The sequence below is a fragment of the Plectrocnemia conspersa genome, unplaced genomic scaffold (assembly GCF_051122295.1).
Source record: "Plectrocnemia conspersa isolate PC_06_02 unplaced genomic scaffold, ASM5112229v1 ptg000001l, whole genome shotgun sequence".
Lineage (NCBI taxonomy): Eukaryota > Metazoa > Arthropoda > Insecta > Trichoptera > Polycentropodidae > Plectrocnemia > Plectrocnemia conspersa.
Window position 1 is genome coordinate 4,669,011 of NW_028277165.1, and position 19,296 is coordinate 4,688,306.

Sequence of the window (19,296 nt, forward strand, 5' to 3'; positions counted from 1 at the left end):
TATACTAAAAATTAATTTATCAAATTCCATCCACACAATTTAAGAAACATGTTAGTTAAAAATATACATTTACTATTTTTGATAAATGACTAATTGCTTATTAAAATACTTTTTTTATAATCGGCGGAGAAAAGATCTGCACGTAAGAGGCTGGCCGTTTTTGTACAAACATCATAGGCCCCTCTCCACAAAACTTTAAATGCTTAAAAATAAGGTCAATTTAAATGATCAATTATAAAATACATTTATTATTATTGTAATGCATAAACAATTAGTTATATGGAAAAAAGTATTTATTGATATGCTAAATCTCTGAAAATAATTCCTTGTTAAATAGAGCCCTTTAAGTAAGAATCAGTAATTGTCGTTATTTCATTAGATATTCGTAAATCGCATGCTACATGACGATTCAACCCTATGCTAGCAGCATTGTTAGCAAATCAGACAGCTGCCAATAATCACGCGTGTTTAAAGTGTCAAATGTTAGTTTGCAACAACACATTTATGAAAAAGATCGACTAATCACCGCTCAACGCAATACAATTGTTCTACAAAAATAATAATTTTGCGTGAACTGTGTAGCAAAATTTACGGGAAAATTATAATAAATTTCATCGTCCTACTAAGTAAACAATTCTCAATGGAGTAATTTAAAAAAAATATTGGTAGTGTCTGAGATAGTGTGAAGCCTGTGCATCATCCCAGCGCCCGTTCAGTCGAAAATATTGCTGCTGTAAGTGTAAGTGTAGCTGAAGAGGTGGATATGTCAATTCGTCAGCGTTCGTGCTTTTGGGCTTTTCTTATGGCTTCCTTTGGCATATTTTGCATCTACACGCGTATACAATTCAGACAACACAAGAACCGAAGATTAGAGAGCATGGACAGCAAATAATTTACGCAGATTGGGTGTTGGAGCAGCAGGAAATTGATACTAGTTTTTCTAAGAAAATCTTCTCTGACGAGGCACATTTCCACCTCTCTGGGTATGTTAATAAGCAAAATTTCCGCCTATTGTTTGTGTTTTACGAGAGAGCATTACATACCCAAAAAGTGGCTATTTGGTGTAATTTTAAGTCATGCGGTTCTTACATCAAATTCCATAAAGATAATGATAATAATTTATTAATCACAATATCGCAGAACTAACTGAACGGTCTAAATATTCTACATGGCGATTGCAAATTCATACATGCAAAGATATTTACATAATTACTCGCGTTACATTCTTTTACTTTTCAAGCAAATAATAATACAAACTACGAAATATTTTCATAAGAATGAAAACAAAATTATTATTTTATTATATGTTATTAAAAAGGCGGCTATAGACTAAGCAAAAATCCTAGTAGAGAAGGAGCGATTTTCTTGTGAATTACGATGTAATTTATGTAAACGAATATATTAGTAAAATTGTTAGTTATTAAAAAAATAAAATATTAATACGGGCATTAGGTAAAATAATATAAAGCTTTTGAATGAAATTAAAATGTGAAATTAGTCGCGTTCGCGAACGGCGTAACAAAGGATTTACGTAAGGCGCGCGCTCGCGAACGTTCTTTGGGCGCGAAGGTTCGCGAGCGCGCGTAGAGTGACGGAGTCGCCGTCGAGCGGACGAATTCGCAACCATGGCGGCAGAAACGGCGGCAGAGACGGCCTCCGCCGACGAGACGCGCCCCTCTATCGGCGTCAACATGCGCGTCACCGGACATTACAGCCAGGGCAACCGCAAACACATGGAGGACAAATTCTCGGTGGCGTACCAGCAGACCAAGGACGAGCGCGACTTGGAGTACGCTTACTTTGGGATCTTCGACGGCCACGGAGGCAGCGAGGCGGCCATTTACGCTAAGGAGCATCTTATGGAGACTATCGTCAAGCAGAAGCACTTCTGGTCGGACGACGACGCAGACGTCCTCAGGGCCATACGCAAAGGGTACATCATGACCCAAATGAACATGTGGAAGGAGCTAGGTGAGCGATTTCAACGAAGAAAGTTACTGCCCGTCTCCAGTCTCTACCCCTCCCCCTCCCCCTACTTTCACCCGACATCTTTTTATCGTCCGCTTATCGCCTTTTATTTATCTATTGCAAGTGTATGCGTGCGCATGCGCATGCGCTTTCAACTCGGACGGTGTTTGTCAACACTTAACCTCAATATGTCAATGTCATAAAGATCGGGCCAAGTGATTTCACGCCGTATCGTCGCTTTAGATCTCTTTCTTTCTGTGACGAACTTTCTTCCTGCCGCTTTAATTCAATTTTAATATATTCCGAATATTTTTTTAATATACACTCGATTATCTCAAATATTTTTGATAAATTCAAAATATTATTAATACAAGTGAAAAAACTATTTTCAATATACAATTAAAACATGCAAAGTTCGCGAAAAACGTTTAATGAAATATTAAAAATGACTTATATAATTTTATTAATTCATTTTAATTCGACGCTTCTAACCATATTCTTTCCAGAAAGGTTCAAATTGATTTAATCTAGCTTACTTTTGATGACCATCATAGAACATCTTCCATACATAAAGTATGCTACGAGTCATTGTTCTGTTGAAAAACCCATTTTATCCACCCTTTCCTATGCAGCGATATATAAATATGCAGCCATTGTAAAACATTAAAAATATTCGTATGAGATGAGAATTCACAAAATACAAATTCCTGTTAACTCAGGCATGACAGGGAAGGGTTAACACCTAGTCTGCGCCACAAGTGCCATATGGCGCTGAACGTAACTGTCCCACACAGCAGTTTGCCATATGGTGCCAAATTCCCTTTTGAATAATAAATTAACTATGGAAATATTTCAAGTTTTTGTTTTAGAATGTGAGAGACATTTTTTGATCCTCTGATCTATTTTTAAAATTCGAAACATAAACCACCAGTTCGAAAATAAATTTAATAAAATAAAATAAAGTTTATCGGGTGTGGGACAATTTGGTCCGTTTGTTTGGATTCGAAGCTTTGTGCAATTCTGTCTAGAGGTTTTCATCAAACCATAATTCAATCTTCATTTTGCCTTATAGTTTGTACAAAACAGCGAGGACAAATACTTCGATTTGATCCAAACAATTCAACTTTTGGTTCGTCAGATCATAAAAATTTGCACTAATCTTCAAATGTCCAAAATCGATGCCTTATAGCCTAGTCGTACTTCTTCTTTTCATTTTCTCGTCGTAATAAAGGCTTTTTGGCAACAATGCGTCCTCCAAATTTTGCTACCCTTCGGCTTTGAACGGCCGACAGTTATATTTTCAACACTGCTCTTTTTCACTTGGGAGCAAATTTCTGTTGAAATTTCAAACCTTCTATTTATTTTACTTGAAATTACTATATGCTGATCCCGTTGCTTTGATGTAATTATAGAACTTCCAGATCGAGGTTTATCATAATTTAGTCTTGTATCTTTAAAAAATTTCACATCTTCCTGCACGGTGGTCTTAGAGATATTTAATTTTTAGCGAATATATCGCCAAGTTCTGTTGTCCTGGAGAAGAGTGACAATTGACAATTGCTCAAACCACTTCGTAGCGATATCTAAACACTGAAAAGCTTCAGAATGTTTAGAACCAATATCTCTTATTTCGTCATTTCGATCTTGTTCATCTGTGGCAGATATTTCTTTAGTTATTTCCTCATCATTCAAAATTTGGAATCCAGGATCGTTCGCATCGCAATTTACTCAGTTGCATCTTCTTAATCACATTCAGCCCATATTGAAATTTGTGCAATATCTTCCGCAATGTCTCGTATACCACTTCTACTGGAATTTACTAATGTTTTTTTCAAAATTTTGTTCCATGATTTTCTCAAAATTGATACATCTACAGAATTCCAACTCTGCTGCCATGATGCAACAGTCTTTTAAATTAATTTTCTTACGGAAGCTGATAATTGTTTCATTATTTTTATCTGCTAGCAATAATCGTCGAAGCATCTATTTTATATATAAGCGTTCTACTGTTTCTATCACACCATGATCCATCGGTTGTATTACTGACGTGAAACTTGGAAGAAATTTTACTGTAAACATTTCATCAATCTGGCTTAAACATTCTATAGATTGGTGGGATGGTGCATTGTCTAGTATTAATAATGTTTCTCCTCTTTTATCTATGGAGTTTTGATATTTTTCACTTCTGGAATGAATTGCTTTTCGTACTATCGTTTAAAAATTGAATTTGAACAACTACATACTGACCAGCATTAACAGTCTGCCTATTTAAAGAATCTCAAGAAAGTATCGCTGTCACTTGCACACGCATCGCCGCTCTCACTTGCTTTGCCCAAATGGTTCGATTGATATCCATAACCAGCGGTTCTTGTAACAACGCGTATTGTATCACCACAGTGTCCAGACAGATCAGTGCCAAAGAAATAATGTAATTTGAATATAATTTTTTTATAAATATATCAAGTTATATTTTTATTACGAGCAAAATGTATTAAAAAGTTGACGACCACTGTGCCGGGTGAGACACTGTTGGAACAAAAAAAGTTATGCATTCCATCATGTACATAAACAGTGTGGCAATTCGCTAAGTGCCAATCAGCAAATTCGTAAAATTTTTGTTTAATTTGAATAATCCGGTAATCGAGGTTACACTGTATTTAAAATATTAATGTTTTTGTCAACATATTTTACAGTGAAATTTTTGTTGGAGGAGATTTCACAATAGCATATAAAACGTTTTTCAGATATTTTTATGCCATAATTTGCACTATTTTGTCAATATTTGGTAAAAACTGGTTGTCAATTGCAAAATGTAAAAAAGCATGTTTTGAGAAATCATTTTATTTTTAAGAAAAATAACATCCGTTTAGTCCGTTTTATGCTATTGTTATTATTATTAGCATTATACTCATTAGTGGTTGTCAACTCATGATTTTACAAACGCATGTGAAAATAAAACTAAATAATTTGCAAAAAGTATTGCAAGTAGCTAATGTCAAATTGTGGGATAAACACAAAAAAATTCACACTGAATAGTTTTAGAAGATTTATCCTTGCCGTTTAAATCTGCAGCGGAAATACGTCTTGGATATTTTTATGATTACTTTTCTTTGCCGCCTCATACGGTATACAGATTAGTGGTATTTTGCCTGTAGTAGGTGCATATATTGCGTTCATCTTAATTTGGATCTTAACCCTTTAATTGCCAAGCCTTTTAGTAATTAATATTTAAATATCACCGTATTACATAATAAAAAATATATTATATGTTTGGAAAAAATGTTTTTATCCAATTAAAAATGTATCTGATTTATTTATTCGCAAAAGTAGCAAAAGGTTATATACTGGATCCATTCTTTTATTATAATATATTATTTTAAACTGCAAAATAAATCTTGAAAAGTATTGAAATATTTTTGGTGTTTGTTTAAATCCAAGGACTTAGAAAAATGGTGTATTATTTTTGATCACAGAACATTTAAAGCCTGGATAGATTCATCCAAAATGGTCTCATGTTACGAAATAGTACAAGTTATTTTTGCATAAGTTTTTTTAATTTTTCGTTCTAAAGCGGTGAACGTCACACTATACAATTTTTACACACATACATTCGCTCGTGCTAGAGCCAAGTCACAAGAATAAAGTCGTATATGTCGCACGAAAATACGATTGTGTGTTGTTTTTGTTTCTACCTGCGCTGCAATAACGGTTATTATCGGGAAACTGCAGCGTATCGGCATACTTTGGAGAGTTTAAAAGAGATCGATAACTATTTTACATGTATGATATATTATTTAAAAAATGCAATTAAAAACATTTCAAAAATTAATAATGAAATGGATAGCTCTTGAACTGACTGTGTTAAGGCAAATAGAGTATATATTTATTATGTTTCAAAAATTATTATTTAATTTATAGAATCAAATAGATTTACTTAAATTCGCGAATGGGGATTCACAATGTAATCAATTCTACATAATAAATAAATTGGAATTGTGTGTTTACATAAATTATCTTTTATTAAATAATAAATTCAATTGATAGTTAACACAAATAGATAATTAATTTTGGGTATTTTATTTATTTTTATCAGAAAAATGGCCTAAAATCATCTACGGTTTACCAAGCACAGCTGGTACCACAGCAAGCGTAGCATTTATAAGGCGCGGAAAAATATACATTGGCCATGTCGGAGACTCTGCTATCGTTCTCGGATATCAAGTAGAAGGTTAGTTGTATTGTTGATCAACAATTGTATTTGTGTTTTGGTAACTAAAAATAATATTAATTTCAGGTCAAGATGAATGGGCTGCTATTCCTCTCACGGTTGATCACAAACCGGATACAAAAGAAGAAATGGATAGAATTTATGAGAGCGGTGGAAAGGTACTTTCTTTGTAATGATGAATTGATTAGAAACAAATTTATTGCTGGTTTTAATGTTACAGGTTATGGTTAAAGCGGGAATCTCGAGAGTTGCGTGGAAGCGCTATATAATGGAAAGTGGGAAAACGCACGAACAGGAAATACCGTTCCTTGCGATTGCGCGCAGTCTCGGTGACTATTGGAGCTACAATACATTTACGGATGATTTCATAGTGAGCCCTGATCCTGACGTGGGCGTAGTAGAAATCGATCCGTCTAGGTTTAGGTATTTATTTTATTTGCTTACATAATTCAGATTACTCGAATTATTGAGTATTTAATATTTATGTTTTTTTGTTGATCTGATTTTATTTGTCACCACATACAGGTGCTTTAATTGCTTCACTAGTGACATTTTCAAATTAATATTAGCCATGAGAGAAGCATTAATTTATCAAATTTCTGTCACATTGAGTGATATGTTTATTCATGGCGAAGTAAGGTGAATTAGGAATTGATTTCACTTAAGACTAAAAGACAAATCGATAGGAAATTAATGGGATTCTGGGAATAAAACAGATTTTCGCCTTCAAACAATCGCCTCAGTAATATATGTTTTAACCCTTTAAATGCCAGCGACTTTTTAGTGAGTCATCGGATATTTTTCTTCTGGAGTCAGTATCTTTTTCAAAAATAAATATAAAATACTTGGTTTACTGTTAAATGATGCTAGTACAATAATCTTTAATATTTGAAAAAAAATTGTAAATAATTCGTTAACTTGTTTTAAAAAAATTATTTGCTTAAAAAAAATAAACAAGTGACTCATTGGTGAGTCGCTGGCGAAGTTAAAGGTCTTCACAATCTTTGACACGGTCTTGTAAGACCGTGTAGGGTTAGCTTCTACTACCGTTATTTAATTGTGTGAGAACAAAATTAAATAACGGTATCTTATTCGTCCATAATCTTTTAAATCAATTAAAATGAACATGCTACAACTGACATCTCTTAAATCGACTTTTTTAAACATTATATTTTTTAGGTGTTTAATATTTGGCACGGATGGCTTGTGGAACATGTTACCACCAAGTAAGGCCGTTGAATTGGTGCAAAATGCCGAAAGACACAACGAGCAAGCTTTTCTAGGTTCTCAATCATCAAATTCATGGCAAAATCCATCTAAAATATTAGTGGATCACGCAATTTCAAAGTAAGTTTGAGTTTTTTTAAATTTATTTTCTTTTATAGTCAACTGGTTAACATTTCACGTTTATTCTTGTATCAGTTGGGCTGCTAATAAAGTCATGGCTGATAATACGACTGTGATTACTGTGATAATGGATCCTCCGGGACCACCTCGTAATAGAGCTCCGCTCTCGGTTCCATCGCGCCAGCCGAATCCTACTCCAGTCAGTCCTGTTGCAGGTTCGTATATAAATTACTTACTGCATTATGAATATGTATAAAAATCTTATTGTTATTTTTAGCTACAAATGATAGTGCAACTACAGGCGAATCGTCGACAAGTGAAAGCCCTTGCAGAAAGAATCAGACCGCAGCAGATTCTCAAAGAGCGCCACGTGAAAACGGACCTCAATTTGCATCACCATTGCCGCCGGTGTCGAATATATCTAATTATTCCGCTGGCAATTCGTCACATTCGTCTCGTAACACCCACGAAGGAGATGATCATCGCGTCGTCAACGATTATGGAAACTTTTCGAATTCGTATTTCATTACACGTTTGCTCAGCAAAACTGAGATTAAAAATTCATTAGAACACATTTATAGCGAAATGAACACGGAAGTAGAACCTAGCCAATTTGAGGAGCCGGAAGAGGAGGGTGAGAATAACAACAATGAAGCGTCAGACGAATCTATAAAAACCTCCGAAGAACCACCTAGTGTTTCAAAGCCAGAACCTACTCCACCGCCTACGCCAGAAGTTGTCGAAGAGCCCGAAGATAAGGAGACTGAAGATGTTAAAACTGAAGTTACCGCACTTGAAGATCTCGATCAATCTATCGTTGCATCGGCTACTGAAGAGTCGATTCAAATAAACGAGGTTTCTTCTAGTTCACCCGTCGGAGCTTCTTTAAAACTCAGGAGGAGAAAGCGTAAAAGTTTGATAAACACTGAAAACGATCAATCAGATTCTAGAAAATTAAGATCGCAAGACGCTTCGAATGTAGTACCTAAAATTCGCACGAGTGCCGAAAAGACTAGTACAATTAAACCGAGCTCGCAAAGAAAAAATTCCGAATCCAAAGTGCCTGTACCTGTTGTTAATTCTCCGAAAACGCAACTTAAAAAAATTGTTGTGCTGCAATCGAATCAAAAGATAGCTGTATCACCAAACGTTGGCAAACAGGACAAGAAAAATGTTGATAAAAGCGTCGCTAAAGCTAAAAAAGCAGTGGTCAATACAAGTCCGAAGCAAGTAGAAAATAAAACTGAAGTCAAAGCTAAAGTTTTGCCGACCAAAGTTGAATCTGTGCCTCAGCCTGTGAACACTCGAGTCACACGATCAAAGGACACTCCCGGAGACTCGAAAAGTAGTAATAGTCCAAATAATTCTAGAAAAATTGCTCTCGCTCAAGAGAAATCTAAGGTTGTAAATGAAACGACCACAACCATTAAGCGCAAGGATTTTTTCCGGGGCGCCATCACGCGGCATAAAACGAGTGAAAAAACATTGACGTTTTGCTCCGATGTGAGTGTTAAATTAGAGTGTCACAAAGAAAATGTTCTATCGAGTGCCAAGCGATCTAATAATGAGGAGTTAGAATCGCTACCCAAAAAGAGGCGATGCACCAGACAGAGCGAGCAGCACCAAGACGTAACGTCGAGCTTAGCTATCGAACAAAATTGTGTACCGGAATCGTCTCATGACGTTTCAATCAAGTCGAAGAAGAAGAAAGATTCGAAGATCGCTCCGGATCGATCGGACGAAGTCCCGATCGAAGTTCATTCGACTACCGTTCATTTAAAAAGTACCAATACTTCGCAGACCGGCAATCGTGTCTTGCGCTCGACCATCTGTGTGACCGAATTGAAAGATTTAAAAGATAAGCGTCCTATACTGAGGACGAGGAATAGCGTGGCGGTGCCAGTGAAGGGAACTGTGCGCCGCCGTTGGACCCAAGCTGTGCACCACAACCTTAGAAAGAGATTTACAAAATAAGCGATACCTGAGTGTTATTTAAAATATAATTTATGTTGGTTATTGAATAGTTTAAATGCATAATACATATTTTATAACGACGCAGAGTGTTAACGAATGAACAAATCTAATAAATCTCGATTGACTTTCAAACACGATTGATACAAATTTTTATCGGATCATTGCTATTTGATGCCTTACAAGAGTGTGTAGATTTACACAATATATATATTTTAAGGGAATTTAATGTCTCATGGGACTAATTAACATATATCGAGTTGTCGCATAAGTTTTTGAAAAATGGATTAAAAGGTTTGCCAATGATTGTGATTGAATCTCTATTATCGGCAAAATGTTGCTTTATTTGTGGAAGTAAAAAACAGGGAGCTTGTCGTATGAACCATAGAATGGGACACTCACTGTTTTATTTTTTACCTCAAAGATTAAATAATTTGATTTACATGGACCTCATAGTCTCATTTATTATATATTGTCATATTTTTAAAAATTTCAGTGAAATACATTGATTTTCTACACTGGTTTTTACAAAATGTTCGCTAAAGTTTCGCTGAAATATTTCTAGCGCCTTCAATTTACAACCAATTTAAATGATTATTTATTTCTGCACTTATTTTTATAAAACTAGACTTATCTTTATTATTATTTTTATGGAGTTTTACGAGGATCATATAATTTTTTACACATTTCATTATAAAAAAGTTTTATAAGGATTTAAGTAGGGTCTCGAATAGGTCAAAACAGGTGCCTCTGTGGAGGGGAACAGCACAGGATGCACGGGTGTATTAATTTTTTGTGCTTTTTTGTGTGATGTTTTTGTGGTACATGTGCTCCTTCACAGATTTCACTAATAATATTTTAATTTCGGAACCCGCAGATAAAGTATTAGATTTTTATAATTAATAAGAATAAACTATGATTCATAGTTTATATTTAATTCGCTTAAAGCTTCAATATCAGGGCATCATTTTATATATAAATCAAATTATTGAATCAACGGTAAAAAATTGTAAATAGTCATATAAATTTAATATTTTTTTTACACAGTTTAATAAAAATAGCGACCAATTTTATTGTTATTTTATATTTAAATCAATTTATCTTATCTTGGTGGATAATTTTTTGTCCTATAATATTATTAATGAAGTCTTTCATACAAAAAAAGCCAAAAACTTATGTGACAATTTATTTTGTGGTCGTAGTAAAATTAAATGTTAAAATTGATAAACTTCTTAAGTGTCTTGTGACAGCGTGTCAAATATATAATCAATTTTTAATTATATAAGATATAGTATATAGATATTTTCTTATACATACGACAAAGAAAATTCTATATTTTTTTGATGTTAAAAACTTTTTTCGAATCAAAATCAAATACGCAAAAAATGTATATAAAATAATTTATACAATATTAATTTTCAATCATTTGCATAATATAATATAAAGTAATGAAAATCGTTATTGTTTAAGTTATTATAAATATTATATAGTAATACTAGTATATGTACAAATACATATTCACTATTTTTTATCAGTAATTTCTTAGAGATAGTCGCAACAACAGTAAAAAAATAGTGGATTACCTATTTGTACACTTGTCAGGGCATTTTTATCGTATATTTTTGATATGACACGAATTGTGCGAAACGCGTTTTGAACTCGGCTTTAGTCAATTTTTATAATAACTGACCGTCGACGGTGATTTACCTCCGAACCTGACCCGTATCGTTTCTTATGATTATTATTATCTATATAATGCGAATAGTTTTAAACGAGGCTTGTGAAGTCTGCGGCGAGGCGATCGCCGCATGTGATAACGACGCCGGCTATCGCGTGATCCGTTGTTTGGTTTTTAAGTGATTCGTTCATTGGAATAGTCCATTGGTCGTTGGTTTGCACAGAACCAAAGAGTAAAGGGTATCAAAGGGTGAGGCACAAATATTACTAGTAATCATGTATGACTCATCAATAAAAGTATCTGACTTGAATGTCATTCAGTGCCGATAATGTGTATATGTAGATGCTTTCATCTCATAAATGAAAATCAAAAACAGTGAGGATGACAAGCTTAAGGGCTAAAGATATGCAGTCTCATATGAGATGATTTTTATCATTGAATATGCCCTTAACTTCAAGCCACCACTCTTCGCATTTCTTACGTATGATATAATTAAAGTGTTACTGCTTTTTTATAGTAAAAAAATAATTAAAAAAATATAATTTCGAGTTCTCACTTTGTCACAAAACCTTGCAGAAAGACACAGTTAACCAGTGATACAATTATAGGATTTTTATTCAATGTGTGTCATTAAATCAATTCAATAACTACATGTATGGGTCATACATGTAATGCTATATAGTATGTCTCGTACTATCTTAGAAAGGCATCTAAGTACTAATGTACTACTTAATTCAAACCTGAAAAGTTGGTCTTCCATGAAACTGCTTCCGTATTTTTGTGGAAAATTGTTCTCTGAATGGTTCTGAAAATTGTTTTTAGTTTGAGACCCGAGTAAGATTATATATTTTCTTCGGTACTTTATTCTTATATTGTATCTTCTCATATTTATTTTTATAGCGACATTCGTGCCTCGCCCGATACATACAAAGTTATTAAGGTGAATCAAAAAGTAACGGTATCATCATTAAGTCAAGTCTGACTGGCTATACAATTGTTTTTCACTTAATTGCCTTCACTTTTAAATTCATCCACATACAAATCCAGTCATTTAAAAGTTATTATTGTTTTATGATTTAACTGGTTTTTATATTGTGATCTAATCGCATCATCTTCCCTTCGCAAAGGACACTCGCCATAGTGTTCGCCGAGGACCAATATTATAAAAGAACGTATCTATCGTATATTTATATTATATTAAAGGTGGTATAACTAGGTGTATGTAATTTAGTGCCATTCCACGTGCGTCGTCGTCGGCGATTTTTGAGGCTTTACGTGCTCCTTGAGAATTTCTTCGTTTCGCTCATAATTTTTAAATTGTTTTACATTACTAACGTTACTCAATTGCAATGAATTTCGATCGTTTTATGAATGCAATATTATATTATGTTAGTTTTAGATTTTCGTTTTATTATGTTACTGTGTTACGTAACAAAAAATATGTATTATATAAACATACCTTTCCACTCATGCCTTACAATTGACAACAAACTTTTTAATCTTCTAAGAGTGAAACACTTAAATTGAATATTGTGTTTATTCAAATTGATGTTGGTTCTTATCATAATGTTTGTTTTCTATGTATATATTTGATGATAGATTTAAAATGATATATTTAATAGTTTTATATATATATATATATATATATATATATATATAAATATTTATATACATGAATTACTCTTTTTTCTAGTTTTAACATTGCTTTTTATAAGTTGTACGATTTTTATTTTAGCTAACAGACTTTTTACTCGACATTTTGTTAGGTGTACGTAAAACGATTGATGTACAAGTGAAGCGAATTGATAGTGGTCTGAAATAATGTGCCTCATGTTACCAAATTAATGAAAAAGAAGTTTAAATGTTTTTATGTTAGGGGTATAACATACTCATAATTGAAATGTGGGAATTTAATAAAAAAGATTTATATATATTATTGTATGACATATATTAGGTTTTTAAGTTACGAACAGATGATAATATAAAATTTGTTAGTGTTTAAGGGGTTTATTTAATTGATAGCGTTGATAATTGTGTACCAAATGCGACATCGAGTCTGTATGTATTTTTTTAATTATAATATTATTGTTCGTATCAATTTATACAGTTTTACGTGTTTACATATGCTTGAAATCTCTCGTTACTTTCATTACATGTTTGTTTGTATATTATATCTTCTATGGTACTAAAACTAATTCTATCTTATCGTACTTGCATAAAGTTTAAATCAAAGACAAATGTGAAGGTAGTACAAAACGTTTAAATATTTTTATATTGTTGTTGAGATAGTACCAAAGAAGCGGTGTTGCAGTTTTTTGTTTGACGCATCATCTGCGGCGTTTCATATCGGCTGGTGTCGCAAGATTTATTTTTTGATTGAAATAAATGGATTTTTTAAATAATATGTGTCTTATTATTACTTGATATTTGGGTTATTTTTTATTATGGAATCCTTTTTTGAGAAAGATTATTTTATAATGGCATATTTAAAATGCAATAAAATCTTATTACCTATATTTATAGTGATGTCAAATAAACAGCAACTAATGTCAAGATTTAATTGATGTATTTGTAATAGATGTGGTGTATTTCCTACAGTGGGATGTATTATAGTCAAAAAATTTTCATAGTACAGTAAACGGACCGAAAACGAGATTGCTCTCAATCATCATTTTCACCACAAAATTTTGTTCAGCAATGAGGCTCATTTTTGGCTGAATGGCTACGTCAATAACCAAAATTACCGTATTTGGAGTGAATAAAATCCACAAGCCATTATTGAGACGTGATTGCATCCGCAAAACGTCATTGTTTGGTGTGGTTTATAAGCTGGTGGAATCATTGGTCCATATTTCTTTAAAAATGATGCCGATCAAAATATTACAATTAATAGAGAGTGCTACAGATCCATGATTACTAACTTTTTTGTTCCCTAATTGAACGGCATTAATGTGGAAGAGCTTTGGTTAAGATCCTGTAATTTAACACCTTTGGATTATTTTTTGTGGGCATATGTGAAGTCGCTAGTTTATGCCGATAAACCAGAAACGATGAACGACTTGGAGGCCAACATTCGCCGCGTTATTGAGATATACGGTCCCTGCTGCTCGAAAATTGGACGTATATGCCCGAAATCATATACTAATACATACACTAATCGCATAAAATTATCTTTCCAATAAATCCATTACCATGCATTTTACGTTTTATTTTATTTTAAAGTTGTATACCTCTAAAAAACAGTATTTATATGTGCTGGAATGCCACCATTCTAAAATTAACGATATTACTACTTTGCGTCCAACTTGAAAGCAAAGTTCTTGTGTTTGACCCTGAACTCGCATTCAGTGGAGCTTACGTCTAATCGATACAGATGGCACTTTCTCGAGAAAAGCAATTAGTTTCACTTTAAACCAGGGCTGTGGAGTTGGAGTCGTGGAGTCGTGGTGTTTTGGCCGGAGTTGGAGTCGGAGTCGGAGTTGTGAAAAATGAGCGACCCCGATCATTTTTTATATAAAATGCATTTTTTTAAATTATGAAATTAAAAAAAATGCATTTGAATGTGTATAGCGTATGAATATTAAACGTGTAGCAGAACACTAAAACTACCTGATAAAATTAAACTTTTTTGAGTCGGAGTCGGAGTTGGAGTCGGAGTAGGAGTGGAGTCGTGTTGTTGGTAAACATCGGAATCGGAGTCGGAGTCGTGTTTTTTTGACGACTTCACAGCCCTGCTTTAAACGTGAGATCTGCACCAGCCAGGCGCATCAAAAATACAAGCGTACGCTAATCACTGCTACTTCACAGAGCAAAACAAATTCAGAAACTTTTTTTAACCCATACTAATGAAGGTGATTCAGTGACTTCCAGTAAAAAATAAGTGGTTGGAATATATACTAAATTAAAGGAGAGTTGCAAGTTACTCATATTGATTTAACCCAAAAATGAATGCCATCTGGTATTCTGTGTTTGTGAATGTAAAATTCATTGTCGTACTATAATTATATGTACTAAAAATTAATTCTGTATCAGATGAACAAAGTGAAAGCTGTGTAATTCTTTCAATAATAATTATGAAGTGCTGTTTCAAACTTTTGATAGATTATTGTAAATATCCTAGATACATATGTATATAATATAGTTAACAATACTTTTTAAATCTGACATTCGGTAAGAATCATGGGTAATAATAAAATAAAATGTTAGCTTATTGATGTGTTTTATTTGTTAAAAATAAATTTAGTAACCAATTTACTTTTTATTAACAGTTAGGCTTGAATGCGATTATTATAAAAATGGTTTTCACATCACAGACCGTCCATCGCTGACGCTTCGGCTAAAACACTCCCGAAATCAATCACATTATGTCTTTATAAAATTATATTTACAATAATAATAATTAAAAAGAAAATTAAGTACATATTTTACAGAATAATCAATCTTAGGATTTGCTGCAATATAAATAAACTATGTACAATCAATACATTGATAGATGATACTTTAGTTTTCAGCCTATATAAATCATGAGCAGCGATAAAAGTAAAAGTTGAAATATCACAAGACATAATTTACAATAAAAATGATTAAACTTCATGTTAAAATATTAATTTGTAAGTTAACATTCATGTTATTAAATATTTTATGAGAGTCTAAAATGTATATAATATTATATAATGTTAAAATCTTTTAATATTCATTTAATACAATCAACAATGATGCAAGTATATATTTATATATATACATATGAATATATATATTTCACTGTCTTTTAATTGTTAGTAATGTAAGGACACTTTTAGTTAACGAAAGATCTCAAATCACAAATTTAGCGACTATGAATAATACAACTAACACAAATCGTTGATATTCTTCGAAAGGCAATGTCGTGATTCTCTTCTAATAAGGCATACAATTAAAGAGATCCATAATATAATATATATATAATATAACATTAAAATAAAATTGCTATAAATCATATTATAGTACACGTATATAAATAATATCATCTAGTTCATATAAAACTCTGCACTGTATGTATTTGCTTGCTACTATAGTATAGAATTGCATTTATAAAAAACTTTTTTAAAGTCTATCGAGTGACTATTCACATCACTTGCGGCGTATGATGTGTCATCGTTGAAAGAAACTTAAGATTTTGTTAGTCCTGGTCGGCTCTGCTCCTTTGGGATCTTCCACTTTACGTTTGCGTTCTTGTGAAGATAGTTTATGCTTCATCTGCTCTTCGATCAGCTCTTGCATGTCCATCTATAATATATGAAGATATATATAGTAAATAAAAAGATGATTGAGATTATAAAGATTATTTTTACATACCTGCCACTGATCTAATTGTTGACTAAGTTCGACCTTTTGTCGCACAGCTTCCAAAAGTTGACTTCCTAATTGAACTTGTTCAACTCTAGCTCGCGCTAGTTCAGCTTCGGCTTTAGTTCTTCTTGCATGAGCAGCATCTCTTGCAGCTCTGGCTTCGGAGACAGCACCATCTCTGGCTAATTCACCACCGGCTGCATCGGCTCGGGCGCTTTCCAATTCTTCACGGATGCTGTTCAATTCGACTTCATATACGGATAACTGTAATATTAAATAATCCTTTATTAATGCTTTTATTTATTATAAATAAATAATTTTATTATACAATTATAAACTTAATTAGAAAAAAGAAGTAAATTATAGCTATGTCGAGTACCGACCGAGACGATCCGTAGAAATTGAAAAACCCACATGAAAAATATCACCATTTTAGATGATCCGCCTTCAACTGCTTTTCTGTTATATTATTTTTATCTATCTAAAAATCCCGTGACAATTACATAACTAGATTGAAGTTTCTCATTTGATATGTGAGAAATTTTTATATAAATAATATATAATTTTTAGCATATCTTATAACTAGCTATTTAATTTCTGATACAAAAACATTTTATTGTCACATTTTTAATAACGGGTAAAAATGCATTATTACATACATTCCCTTTCAGTTAAATAGTTTCCCAGTCATTTTTAAAATGCCTATTGATTTTCAACAACAATAATTGCCAATTATTTTATTTTGAGAATTTTATATTGCATTACTTCGCGTGAACAGTTTTTTTAAATTTTAAACAGCTGCTTTGTTGAGCGGCTGAAAGTATTTAACTCTTCAGCTACTTCCGGGACGGCGCTGCACGACTGAAACATTTAAACAAAGCGATCCAATTCGTTCGCTTGAACACCAAAAAATGTATTATTATAACAAAAGCGACCGCGAAGATTTTCCATTTCGATTTGCATAAGAACAATTTAGCTACGACAGTCCATTGCAAAAGCGCAGTCGACCCAGACGAATTTTTGGTTCAAACAAATAAACCAAGACGGCCATAACGCATCAATCGATCTGAAGTAACGAGCATTTTGATCAATCGATACACGTTACTGCGAAAACGGGAAATGTAATGGTGTTTTTTCATAATGTAACGTATCGCGTGTCTTTGGTGAGCTAAACGAAAAGTGGCGATGAAAATTGAAATTGCGTGCGACTTGAGTAAAATTATGGAGAAAAAACGGGAGTCTTTGTGTGAGATCCGCAGCCTTATGTAGTTTTCTCCGTTTAACGATTTTTGTTTCCTATATGTACATTCTATAAATGATACATTTTTTCCGGGATTTGGGAAATTTAATATAACTATTTTTTACATATTAAATTTTTTAAGTTTTCACTTTATGGCAATTAATTTAATTAAAAATATTAGCTCCTCAATTCGCATGTATGATACAGTACAGAAATTATTCAAACCAAATAAATTCGGACACGCACGATTCAAAAGCGAGCACACGTGCCTTAAATTGATGTTTCAGAATATGCATATTATTGTTGCCTTATTAAATGCGTAAAACACGAAATAATGAGCGTACATGTATCAGTGAAAGGGGCGAACTATATTGTGTAGTAAATGTACACGAATATGTAAATTTATTTTGTTAAATTAAAGACGATTTTAAAATGGCTCCAGGCAAAGTTGAATATAACATAAAGGCAACATATATATTTTTAAATGTATTATAGCCACTGTTCATAATTTATGTTAATTTGTGGCGAAGATTTGAATCGAAAAATAGCTTCTCAGAAAATGATAGACATATAAATCTGAGAAGCTTTGATTCCGAGAAACTCACATAAGATCATAAAAGTGGTGATCCCGACGTGATAAAAACACTAAACATGTAGTCAGAAAAGACGCAATTCACACAAAATATAAAACATCAATTACGAGATGTACAAGCCAAGGGTTGACCAGAAAGCCATATAGATGTTTGGTGATTTAAAATCACAGTTGAACGAGTCTATGGCAACCGTTTGTAATGTCAAACCGCTTCTTGCAACAACACAAAAACTGCCGATGGACATTTTCACGAGTTATAAATATGTGAAATTTTGGTTCCAAATAAGATCCTAAAAGTGGTGATCCCGACGTGATAAAAAAAAAACAGCATTATTATTTTATATCTTTTATGAAAAATCGTTTTCAATACTACTTGAGTGGAATAAATTCTATTCTGATTAAAAAATATTACATACAGATTATTTATTCTCATATATTCATAAAAATTACATTATTAAGCATCAATTATTAAAAGCTATATTATTATATAAACATGTAATTAATATACTGTTTCGATTACGCGTGTAAAGTTGCCGCAGAAGATTTACAATATATAATTATCTCGATTTACAAATAGAGCTCATTCTGTTACACGCATGGTTTGTTGAATGTAAATAGCCATCTTTTCATGTTCAACTCATGTCAATGGCACGTGTAATCGATTTTGTTGTAAAAGCATGACATAACGAGATTGCGTGCCGGTCAGAATGACAAGTTGCGGTCAGTGTCGGTTGAAAGGATTAACACTACGACGAATAGTAGAGTACTACAATGACACTGCGACAAGCTAATCGCGGTTCATGCACCCGTTAAAAAATGATTCTGTTAACATTTAAAGGTCAACATGCAACTGAAGGACGTATTTAATATACATCATAAACATCATCATCATCACTGGCATTGTTAAAGCATCATAAAATATTTTTTAACTATATTTTTGACTT

General features: G+C 32.8%; 2 protein-coding genes across 2 annotated transcripts in view; one reads left to right on the plus strand and one right to left on the minus strand.

The window, feature by feature from the left end:
* The first annotated feature begins 1,583 nt into the window (after positions 1–1,583).
* Pp2C1 (protein phosphatase 2C) lies at positions 1,584–9,652 on the plus strand. Its single transcript, XM_088198327.1, has 7 exons — positions 1,584–1,971; positions 6,062–6,196; positions 6,263–6,354; positions 6,417–6,619; positions 7,376–7,543; positions 7,619–7,758; positions 7,821–9,652. Exons 1-7 carry the CDS (start codon positions 1,626–1,628, stop codon positions 9,515–9,517), a joined length of 2,781 nt encoding a protein of 926 aa, XP_088054453.1. The 5' UTR covers positions 1,584–1,625; the 3' UTR covers positions 9,518–9,652.
* Positions 9,653–15,394: 5,742 nt separating this feature from the next.
* The window catches only part of LOC148238529 (bicaudal D-related protein homolog), a 71,520-nt gene continuing 67,618 nt past the window's right edge, over positions 15,395–19,296 (minus strand). Inside the window, exons 7-8 of the mRNA XM_088198342.1 lie at positions 16,527–16,784; positions 15,395–16,457 (exon numbers count right to left, since the gene is read on the minus strand). Of these exons, the coding sequence (XP_088054468.1) occupies positions 16,323–16,457; positions 16,527–16,784 (393 nt within the window). The 3' untranslated portion in view covers positions 15,395–16,322. The remainder of the gene's footprint in view (positions 16,458–16,526; positions 16,785–19,296) is intronic.